The 11,642-nt window shown below is 36.7% G+C and overlaps 2 protein-coding genes across 5 annotated transcripts; both read left to right on the forward strand.

Annotated features, from left to right (window-relative positions):
• The first annotated feature begins 115 nt into the window (after nucleotides 1-115).
• Nucleotides 116-4,356, forward strand: LOC129293325 (uncharacterized). Of its 4 annotated transcripts, XM_054931233.1 has the most exons (7): nucleotides 774-868; nucleotides 1,099-1,148; nucleotides 1,904-2,130; nucleotides 2,436-2,546; nucleotides 2,939-3,091; nucleotides 3,274-3,515; nucleotides 3,869-4,356. In XM_054931233.1, exons 3-7 carry the CDS (start codon nucleotides 2,022-2,024, stop codon nucleotides 4,205-4,207), a joined length of 954 nt encoding a protein of 317 aa, XP_054787208.1. In that variant the 5' UTR covers nucleotides 774-868; nucleotides 1,099-1,148; nucleotides 1,904-2,021; the 3' UTR covers nucleotides 4,208-4,356. The 4 variants fall into 4 exon arrangements, with proteins under 4 accessions (XP_054787207.1, XP_054787209.1, XP_054787208.1 ...); XM_054931232.1 differs by lacking the exon at nucleotides 1,099-1,148 and having other exon boundaries at nucleotides 116-868; XM_054931234.1 differs by lacking the exon at nucleotides 1,099-1,148 and having other exon boundaries at nucleotides 730-868; nucleotides 1,899-2,130.
• A 2,695-nt stretch (nucleotides 4,357-7,051) lies between these two features.
• On the forward strand, nucleotides 7,052-11,392 carry LOC129292622 (uncharacterized). The gene is made up of 6 exons (XM_054930203.1): nucleotides 7,052-7,408; nucleotides 7,904-8,130; nucleotides 8,897-9,007; nucleotides 9,584-9,739; nucleotides 10,618-10,859; nucleotides 10,952-11,392. The coding sequence occupies exons 1-6, from the start codon at nucleotides 7,107-7,109 to the stop codon at nucleotides 11,273-11,275; spliced, it is 1,362 nt and encodes a 453-aa protein (XP_054786178.1). The 5' UTR covers nucleotides 7,052-7,106; the 3' UTR covers nucleotides 11,276-11,392.
• Nucleotides 11,393-11,642: the final 250 nt, after the last annotated feature.

Below are 11,642 nucleotides of genomic sequence, written 5' to 3' on the forward strand. Positions count from 1 at the left end.
AGGACGCACGCTTTTCATGCAAACAATGGCTAAATTTATTGGGATAGTTCAGAGGACTAATGAAGTGGAACTAATTTATCACTAGAGAACCAACCACTGGCAAGTGCTCCATTCAATGACTAATTTAGACACAGTCCGTGACGTGTTCTCTTTTAGAGAATTCTCCGCACACAATCTGTACATAAAGAAACATGGTCACGGAGGTGGAGTTTGTCGCCACTGCATGCACGATCATCATTGAAGGATGGGACTTCTGCTTTCCCTCAGAGCAACTCTCCTTTTTTCTAAAAAAAGAAAAAGGGCATTTCCCTTGTTCTGCTTTCTCCTCACATGAAGTTTCTCTCACTGGACGCTCCTCTCTTCTCTTCCTCGACCCCATTTCCATTTTTTCTTCCGCCCTGCTCTATAGTCAATACGTTATCAAAACCAAATCTTCCCTCCACTTCATCTGATTTCTTCCGCTACACTTTCTCGATACACAACAATAGCCAAGTTTTCTGTTTTCGTCTTTCCTTCCTGAGTTGCAGTCTATGGCTTCCAAGCTCCTTCTTCGCACCCCATTGTATTCTCCGTCATCGCCTCATGTTATTCCCTGTTCATCTACCCCTCAAAATCTGGTGAGGTTCTCTCCCAAAAGTTCCATTTCTCATGACCCACTATCGTCTGCTTCGTTGAGGAGTAACAAAATCCGAACCCCATTTCTCTCCCCTGTTCCTACCACCACCATTACTGATCCTTATAGAAAGTCAAGTTCAGCTCCATTTTTGACGACAAGGGTCACATCCAAATTAAGCTTCCCTCTTGTTTCCCCCAATGACTATTGGGGCATGTGGACTTTTCTGTTTGCCTCCGGTGCTTTTGGCATATGGTACGTAATGAAAGCGAAACCCTGCGAAACGTTGATTCTTCTCCCCTTGTTCATGTTTTTGTTTTTAATTGGTTGCTTATTTTAATTCTATCGTATAAAACTAAAAATTATTACAGCAACAACAATAATAAATCTTATCCCTCTAGGCAGGGTTAGTCAACAGAATTTAATTTCTTGAGTTGCAATAATTTTTTATTTAGTATTGGAGCTTATATCCTGTTGATTAACAGCTGATATAACCACGCTCATATTTTGGCTTTCATCAGAGGCGTTGATAAAGGTTAGTCTTAAATATGATGATAAATATAGTTTAATTAGTAAAAACTTGGCTTGTATCTCATCCAGACATTACTTAAAATTCTAATATTGATACTGAGAACTTTGTTAGTTGGAATTTTTTTGGCTATGGGTAATGTTCATATACCTTTATATATATATATATTTTGGTTGTGAGGCCTTTTAGGGTCCTGGCCAGCCTTCAAACTCGACTTACCAACTTTTCTTGTCTAGAAAAAAATATTTTTAGTTCTAATTTGTATAATAGGCATAATTTGGTTATGTTGATCTTAATTGGGTCGATATGGTATTACATCATTTTGAAATTATAAAAACTAAATCCCCTGCTATAGTTCTTTTCTTTTAATGGCAAAAATTAGGAAGTTGCGGCAACCTGCATAAGTATGTGATTTGAGTTACATGGACTACTTACGTAACAAGTAATCAAACAAGATCATTCCACATTGATTCAAAACTGGGATGAAAATGGAATGAAGAGGGAGGCTTACCCCTTACGTGCCTAAAGATGTCATAATTTGATAAAAGATTTCATGCGGCTCAACTTGTGTCTATCTCAGCAAATTATCTGAATCATCATAAAGAATGCCAAGACAAAATAATTGTTCTGCATCCTCAATTTAAACTTGAGCAGCGGCTGGATTTAAGAACCTAGTTTTTAAAGCTTGATCGTTATTTGGAGCTGAGGTATTCTTGACACTAATCATGGTAAGCACTGTGGTATATTATTTGAAAGTGAAGGTCAGAAAACACCAAGATTGGGAGTGCCATTAGTGGGTGTGTGACCAGCATTCTGGTGGGCCTTACAGCTAGCAGTTTGGGAATCGTTGGCAGCAATGCTCCGGCATACTCAACTGTAATGGAGTTCCTGCTTCCCTTGATTGTTCCTCTCATGTTGTTCAGAGCTGATCTGTGCCGGGTCATCAAATCAACTGGAACCCTTCTCTTGGCATTCTTGATTGGTTCGGGTATGCTATAGTTGCCTTCCTAAGTCTTTAATTTCTTTACCATGGATATTAAGGCGCTTTGTTCTGTTCAGTGAGCTATCTGCATGTCACTGGACATTTTGAACTGTGATATACATAGAGGAACAACAGTGTTGTAAATCTTCAAAAAACTTTTAATTTTGTAAAAACGAAGTTGATGTCTATTCTTGTAATCTCTTCCTTAGAAGTTAGGACTGACGATGTTTGGTTCTCTGATAGTCTGAGTGTGAGTCACACTTTCACTTCCATCTCATACTGACATTTGTAACTTGTCCTTCATATGACAGTTGCAACAATAGTGGGAACAGGAGTGGCATATTTTCTGGTGCCAATGCGGTCGCTGGGTGAAGACAGTTGGAAAATAGCAGCAGCTTTGATGGGCAGACACATTGGTGGAGGTTATTTATGTTTATAGTAAAACTATAACCGTTGATGTTTTCAAGTTGAATTGATGTCAAAAGCCTTCAAGATCATTGATCAAGTGGTCAGGAGACACACAGGAGTTTGATTTGAATAAGTTGAACGAGTCTCTAACAATTTGCATTGCACCTTGTTGAGCTTGCAAATCTATATGGGGAGCCATATCATATTCTTCTGGATTCTTATCAAGATGTCATTGTTTCTTGTGCACACTAAACGGCCTGCTTCTTTTGGCGTTTTTTTCACTATGTTTATAAAGAAATTGTACACATGGACAAATTTTCACATTACAGAAGTGTATCATAGCTGCTTATCTGCTTCAATTTTCTGTATCACGATTGACATGTTTTCTGATTTTGATTTCACGTAGCTGTTAATTATGTTGCTGTTGCCAAAGCCCTTGGCCTCTCTCCCTCAGTTCTAGCATCTGGCCTAGCTGCAGATAATGTTCTAAATGCCATGTTTTTTGCCACACTATTTGCATTAGCCTCTAGAGTGCCTCCAGAAATTGAAACATCAGAAGGTATGCCAAGTTCTAGTCCTGCTTTAGACCCACCTTTTAATATGACTCACTTCTAACATACTTCTATATCTCTGTCTGTACGTATGTAACATGATAATCTATCCAAGGAAAATCGTTTGTTTGATATCCCTTGGTTGAATCAATTAATTGAGCTGTACTTTATATTGAGAAACTTCTGGCAGGTGCCAAGTTGGACGAAGGATCAGAAAACGACAAAAAATTTCCAGTGCTACAGATGGCAACATCAATTGCTGTGTCTTTTACTATCTGCAAGATTTCCGCTGTACTCACAACCTTTTTGGGAGTTCAAGGGGGCCAACTCCCAATTATTACAGCAATATCTGTCATTCTGGCCACTGCATTTCCAAAGCCATTTGCTTATCTTGCACCATCTGGTCAAGGAATGGCTTTAATTCTCATGCAGGTCAGCAATATACTCTTTGTGAAATGTTGTAGTGATGCATTTTATTCTCTCTCTTGGTTTTTTTGGTGCGTGTCTTTTCTCTTTTGCTTTGCTTGGGTAAGAAATTCACAAGAGAAACGTAATTAGGTTCTTTTGATAAGGTAACTGATAAAATAATTTTAAGAACCTCATGCATTTCAAGTAAAAATCTAAGTGGACCCCTTATACATCGCGTTGAACTTGAAGAATGGAGAATACTGTGCAATCTATTGCAGATTTCATATTTACAGGTTGTACCCAAAAGTTGAATTTTTTCCCCCTTTGCTAGAGCTAACCCTTTTGTTTAATTTTGGAACCTTGCTTTGTGGGGACAGGTGTTCTTGACAGTGGTGGGTGCAAGTGGGAGTTTATGGAACGTAATAAACACAGCACCAAGCATTGTTGTGTTTGATTTGATTCACTTGGGTGTTCATCTGGGTGTGATACTTGGCGTGGGAAAGCTTCTGAGGTTTGATTACAAGCTATTGCTTCTTGCATCAAATGCTAATGTTGGAGGCCCTAACACTGCTTGTGGCATGGCCACTGCAAAAGGCTGGGCTTCTCTCATTGTCCCGGGAATCCTTGCTGGCGTTTTTGGAATCTCCATTGCAACTTTCTTAGGAATTGGATTCGGTGTCACTGTGCTCCAGCACATTTACAAGTTTGGGATTTAGTTTTCTTTATCTTTTAGGATATTAATGAGGGAACATAACACTTTAAAACTTTGTATAAAGAATAATATCTTCAACTGTAATTATTCTTCTTACAAGATTCCGAAGTGTCATTTCCCTGGTTAATAATATTGATTTGGAAAAGAGATAAATTGAGTTTTAAATTAAATTATATGCATCTGACAATGTCATTGTTTTTACTGTTTTACCGATGGATGAGCTTATAAGATGGATATTGTATTTATTCACTTTTTTTTACAACGAAATTAAATCAAATTAGAAGATAATGACCTACCCTATAACCGTGAATCCTTGAAAATTCTAACACATGGAGTATTTTGGTATACTCATAAGTAAACTAGTATCTATATTAGTTAGCTTCTTTGAAATGTGATCCAACTATCCAATCCTGCACAATATAATTTTTAATATTCTAGATATAATTGATGATGGAATGGCTCAAATCACACTCATTGAGAATAATGGTGATGATTTTAGAGGAATTGCAATACATATTGACTTGAATTAATTTTTTCTCCCAACAAACTTTCACATTATCATCTACTTTGTTATAGAAAAAACAGAGGGAAAACCACTCACGAATCTAGCAGCAACAAAGGAAAGATATTTTTTTTTTAATATTAAGGGATAAAAATGCTCCGCAAATTTTCTCAAATGAGCTGAGTATTTTTATCTCTTATGAGTAACAATGTTGATTAAGAAGTTTTAAAAAAGATACAATTTTATCCAATCACTAACATAAGTTAATGTTGACTGTTAAAAATTTTAATTTTATCAAAAATTTGACACGTTTTTTTTCCCTATTCTTTTTGAATTGTTCTTCTTCTCTCTCTGTGACTTCTTGTGTTCTTTTTTTGTTTTTCCCCCCAAGCCACGAATTTTCGTTTTTTGTTTAATAATTTGTCTGGCTTTGCATCTCGCATTATGCTCCACCAACCTCCCTTACCATCTCTTGCGGCCAAAAAAGTCAAATTCATCCATGTGTCTTAATTCTCCTCCTTTGTCCATCTATCCATCAGCCCTTCTTTGTTTCTTCTCATTTTGCAACTTCTCCTCTGCCGTTGAAGAGTTTAAAAACAAAAAATCCAAAGTAAAATATTAAATTTCCATTCAAATGGGAAAACTATTGTGCGATTCAACGACCGTTGCCGAGTCGTTTCAAGGTTCATAGCTGATTGTCCCTTTGAGGGATCTAAAATCCGCCCCCTCTTGAAGCCATCAAAGCCTTAGATGTAGTTAACTAGATGAGTGTCACTGCCGTCACTGACTGTTGGGAAGACGTTCTTGGCTTGGAAGAGCAGCAAAGGCGACACCTACAGAGGCTGTAGTCCAAGGTCGTGCTTGAAGCCCCCCAGGATCAGCATTTCTTTATGCTTAGATCTGTCGTTTTCCGCATCTATCAGGGTGGCGAGGTCTCGACCGACGGTAATTGCCTCTTTACGGCTTCTTAAAAGGCAGAGCGTTCTTCCTTTTGTGGGTCGACAGGGCCAATGACAAAGAGGAAGAATGGCTCAAAGGAGGAGAGAATGTCCAACCCACTTACACATACACTAACATGAATATTCCTCGGCAACGGTTATGTCCCTTGGGTTGTAATGCTTCTGTCTTCTTTGCACACATTTTGCGCAATTGTAAGGTTTGAAAAACATCACTGAATCTCACAAAACTTAAGACCTTTTTCTTTCATGACATGCATGATTAGATGATTTACAATGTTAAAAATAAAGTTTGTAAAAAAATAACTAGAAGAATCTTTTAATAGAGACTCTTGATTAAGTTTATTGGAATATACGAAAAGCTAAATGTAAAAAAATTATTTAAAAGATAATTTTTTTTTTTGAAAAGCGACATTGTCTTTTTCTACACACAACAGATAATGAATGGCCTAAAGTTTCAATTCAAGATCAACCAAATAAGCAATAATAGCATAGATATGAAGTTAAATGGAATCTTTTTGAACCTAGGTGAATTAGACTTGATATAAATAGCTCTATAAATACTAATGGTGTTGCTTCAAGTGGAAGTATTATCAAATATGATAAGAATTTTTGGATCAAGAGATTTTTCAAGAACTTTGATTATTATCTTAGCACACTGTTGCCGAACTCTTTGCAATTTTAAAAGGTCTCATACTTTACTGAAATAGAAACTTACTAAAATTAATGTCCACTCCAATTCTTTGAAGGCATTATCGCTTATTGACATTGAATGTTGTGACTCTACCTTCCCTCTGTGATTGTTAGGAACATCAAAAATCTTTCTATGAGATATTGAATTGTTACTTTTAATCATGTTTATATGAAAGCAAACAACTGTTCAAATCTTCTAACTTACAAGACTCTTTATAAAAATTTTGATATTTTTATTTTTGTCATCCTAACTCCCAACTATATATAAGCATCATGACTTTTGATATGACTAAACTTTAGTCTTTTTAAAACTTTCAGACAACATTACTCCTCTAAAAAGATAAGAATGCTTATAGCTTCCATGAGAAAATTTCCAAAACATTTTTTACCTTAAAACCTTTTTTTAAATAAAGGAATTTTGATAAATGCGCTTCAATTTTTGTTTTTTTAACAATTTGAAGCCTTCAGGACTTGAGTTATTCTTACATTTCGAAACTTTTTGACAATTAAAATTCTCATGCAAAATCTGTGCGATTTTCTCAAATAGATAGCCAGATAGGCTACGGTTATTTTAAAAAAGAAAGAGAAAGCTATTGAAAAAAAAAAAAAAAAAGTTGTCATGTGCAATGCACGTGGTAACTGCCATTGCCCTATTTTCCACATGGATCAGGATCTTATGGACGTTTGCCAACCGAGAGAATCACGGCAGTACATGATAACGCTGTGATTTTCGTCGGAAATTTCCGTTACGAATGGCCGCCTTGGGAACCCCGTCTCCCGTCAGTATCACCGTCCTCTCTTGTTCGCCGTCAATCCCGTGGTGTCACCGTCCGTCCCATTGTTTCCGCGATCGCAGCGTCAAACTAATCCTGCCACCTGAGGTTGGAGCCTTATCTGAAAGAACCATAAGACCATTTCCGAAGAGGCTGACATTGACGCGTAATTCAGTTCGACCTTTCCATGTTAGGTCGCAGCTGAAATGCCCCATCGTATCTCCTGATGATCACTGGGGCACATGGTCCGCTCTCTTCACCATTGGCGCTTTTAGTCTCTGGTAATAACATGTACCTCTCTTTGCATCATTTACATTCTACAGCTAGGTACTTTTTTCTGCTTTCTTATTCTTTTTTTTTTTTTGGTCTGGAAATGTGGGGAAATTCAAATGTGAATTTTATTTTTGAAATAGAAGGTCGACTTAGTTGTGCTGAAGATGTTGGCAAAAAAAAAAAAAAAAAGTTGTGCTGAAGATAGTCCATTTGTTGTTTTATTTTTGCAAAAACGTGATATATCTAAGTATTATATAAACTCGAAGCCTCCGTTAATCTGGGACAAATTTTATTTGTTATTGCTAGAAACTACAAATGTTATTCGACGCGAAGCTGTCATTGCTGACAAATTCTCCGAATTTATCTACTTTCAAATTAGATTTTTTTCCTGTTAATTACTTAAACATTATCTTGGAATGTAATTATACATGGAATTATTAGTTTCGTAGGCATACCTGGGTAATTTTTAGTTGTAAATGAATATATTTTACGTGAAATGCAAGGTCGGAGAAGACCAAGATTGGAAGCATGGTAAGTGCTGCCCTGGTGAGCACCTTTGTTGGCCTTGCAGCAAGTAATTTAGGAATACTTCCTTATGATGCACCGGCTTATTCATTTGTTTTGGAGTTTCTGCTGCCCTTAGTTATTCCATTGCTATTATTTAGAGCAAATTTGCGCCACGTGGTGAACTCGACGGGGACACTACTGTTAACTTTCTTGCTTGGTTCAGGTGATTTAAGTTACTTGGGATAGTCCTGTATGCTCAAACACGTAAAGATTGCACTTAAACTTATACAGACGATGAAATGATTAAAAGCTCTTCTATGATTGAAAAGCTCTGGTAATTTTATTCAAGCTAACACCAAATAGAGGCAAATACAACGCTCACTCAGAAAACCAACTTAAATGAGAAAGTAACAGCACCACAGTTACATAGTATGAGGAATAGCCGAAAGAAGAGAATTATCACAAAAAGGAAGAGCAGGGGAAAGGGAAGAAAATGCCAGAGGAAGGGTCAGAATGAGACATATAGCTACTCTTTCTTTCACCTTCGAAGGTCTGTGACCACCTTATCAGTCCATTATTTTCATCCCCAGTCCATGCTTCCCCATGGCCCATCACACTCAAGCCCTATATCATTACAAAACATTCACCAAAATCAGAAATTCTCCTGCGCCTGTTTTGTAGTCTGTGGAGAAGTTGCATAAATATACCTTTACTTTGTTGATGATATATTTGGATTGTTGAGGCCTTGAACAAACTAAAAGGGAAGAAAAGCAAAAAGAAGTTTGTATGAATTATTTTATAATGGAAATGACAAAATAAGATCAAATAGTTGATGATTGATGAGCCTCTTAATGTTCCTCTGCTTTAGGGTCGTGCTTAGGGAAAAATGGAGCCGTTGTAATGTCATAGATATTGAAACTTTGTTTAATTATAACAGTATTTTTAAAATCTTGTTTTGTTAATTCTATTTTTAATCTCATGAATGGCAGTTGCTACTATTGTTGGAACTCTAATAGCATTCTTGATAGTGCCAATGCGATCTCTTGGTCCTGACAACTGGAAAGTGGCAGCAGCTCTCATGGGTAGCTATATTGGTGGATGTAAGTTCCTCAACAAGTTGCAACAAATAGCCTGCATCGTGCCCAAAGCATGGATACAAATCATTAATCTATTAAATAAATTGCAAATTTTATGTTAACTTCATCTTTAAATAGTGGTAATGTATTATAATTGGTGTGGTCCTTTACCTTATGTATTCTGTATGATTTTATCATGTTTATATTCATCATGTATATGTAATATTTAATAAGAGACATTCATGGATATAACTGTAGAACATGTTTAACGTAACTAATATAGTACCTAATATGTTTTTACTTTGGGTCTTCTGTATGGGACTTTCTCATTAAAGGGGTGCCCAATGAATGATTGATGTATATCAAAGAATTGGCATGCAGCAATGAGGATAAATAATTTGGCGTGACTTCGTGGATGTTTATGTTGCATTATGTTTTGAGATCATGAATTTATTAGTACATAAAATTATGTAGGTGCTCTAATTTTGGAACTTCAGTCTTGGTGGTATCTCTTCCCCAACTGAAAAATTTTGTGCATTCATTTTTACAATAATGATAAAATAACTGAATGAGTTTCCTTGCTCGGGTTGATTGCTGTAGCTGTTAATTATGTTGCTATTTCAGAGGCACTTGGTGTGTCTGCTTCAGTTTTAGCTGCTGGAGTGGCTGCAGACAATGTTATTTGTGCCACACATATTATGGTATTGTTTGCATTGGCTTCTAAAATACCTCCTGAAGCTCCAGCCTCAACCACTGGTATGAATTTCTGGTTCTTTTCACATCCTGTTGGGCTGGAAGATGAACATCTTTTTATCTTTTCATATCATTTGCTTGATATTTTTAAAAATTCGCTGATTTTTGCTTTGCTTTTTGCCTTTGAGCCAAACTTTTTTTACTCTGCATTTTATTTCTTGGTAAGTTTGTTAAGATTGCTAGATACTAGTAACTTTTTATTTGGTCATATTACCTTCAGCAGGTTATTTGCCGTTTTGGTTCACTGTCATTATAATATTCCATGCATTAAGAATTGATTGCCCATATACCTTCTGAGTTGTAGTGCCTACACAAGCACCCCATATCTAGATTCTTTCCCCTGTCAGTGCCAGTGTGCCACACAAAAAATGATGATACAGAAAAAATCAGATGTTGTTAAAAAAATGCATTTAAACATCTTGGTTAGACTATGTCACCACATTGGCTGAATCACTGACCCTCTTCCTTCACTGTCATTGCAAATTAAACTGGTCTGCCTGCAGAGCAGGAACTGTGCGAGTTTTAATCTTTTACTCTGGTTCCATTCACCGGTCCACGTACATGATTTTAAGAATGTTGCTCAATTCTTTTTGTCCATAAATTTGATTTAATGAAACTTGCAATGATCTAAGCTCATGCAATGAAGAGAAAAGGCAAAATACTTACTTAGATAAATACTTTAAGGAATGACCTTCCTGATGCAGCTAAGTCCTAATGTAAACAAAAGGGGGTTCTTTACCTTTGGAGAGTTTAATGGGGAGCTGTTGGAGATTTATTTTGTGGAAATAACTGGTACATAATATCTTGAATCTAGATGCAGCAATTCTTTCTATTATTTTGTCAAATGAAAAATTTGGCTTGACGACAGCTAATATTGGCAGATGATGCGATGTATAGGGAGAACAATGATGAGAACAAGATAACCGTCTTGCAGTTTGCTGCTGCACTTGCTACATCGTTTCTAGTATGTAAAGCTGCTGAAAGCCTAACAAAATTCTCTGGAATTCACGGAGCAACTCTTCCCGGAGTTACAGCAATCATAGTCATTTTAGCCACTCTACTCCCAAGGCAGATCGGTTCCCTTGGACCTGCTGGTCACACTGCTGCACTGGTTTTGATGCAGGTAGCAAAATCTGTGAACCCTTATGAAGACCTCGTTTCCTTTGATTTGGTGATGTGACCTTGCAAATAATCATCATGAGATATGTTGCCTAGGTATTTTTTGCAGTGACTGGAGCTAGTGGGAGTGTGAGGACTGTCATCAAGACTTCCCCAAGTATTTTCATGTTTGCTCTAATCCAAGTAACCATCCATCTTGTTGTAGTTCTTGGGTTGGGAAAGTTGTTTGGGTTTGATTTGAAACTGTTACTGTTAGCATCCAATGCCAACATAGGAGGTCCTGCGACTGCCTGTGGGATGGCCAAAGCAAAAGGGTGGGAATCTCTAGTGGTTCCTGGCATTCTTGCAGGCATTCTTGGCATTTCCATTGCTACTTTCGTCGGCATTGGATTTGGAGTTATGGTTCTCAAGCACCTTTAAGGTTCAATAACAAGCATTACAGCAACCTATCTGAACTCATGATATTTTTCTTCCGGATGAAGATTTTAATGTTGTCTAAGATATCATTTTGCTTATAGCTGATGGTGACTGCTTTCATGTTATTGTTCCATCATGAAAATACTCAAAATAATAACAGTTACAACCAAATGTCATTATATTAATATGATGTCACTGACTGAACAAAATTGAATAATAAAAAAATTCAATCAAATACCACGGTGATGTAAAGATATAGATTGAAGGGAAAAATATGTTATAAGGAGTTTAATAAATTAGAGAAAGACTAAAGGAATAAAAAATTTGTCTGGAATTTGTTAGGAGCATGCTATTCATGGCTTATGAATCG

The sequence above is a fragment of the Prosopis cineraria genome, unplaced genomic scaffold, assembly GCF_029017545.1.
Source record: "Prosopis cineraria cultivar Desert tree isolate PC_DT_omini unplaced genomic scaffold, ASM2901754v1 PC14, whole genome shotgun sequence".
NCBI classification, from domain to species: domain Eukaryota; kingdom Viridiplantae; phylum Streptophyta; class Magnoliopsida; order Fabales; family Fabaceae; genus Prosopis; species Prosopis cineraria.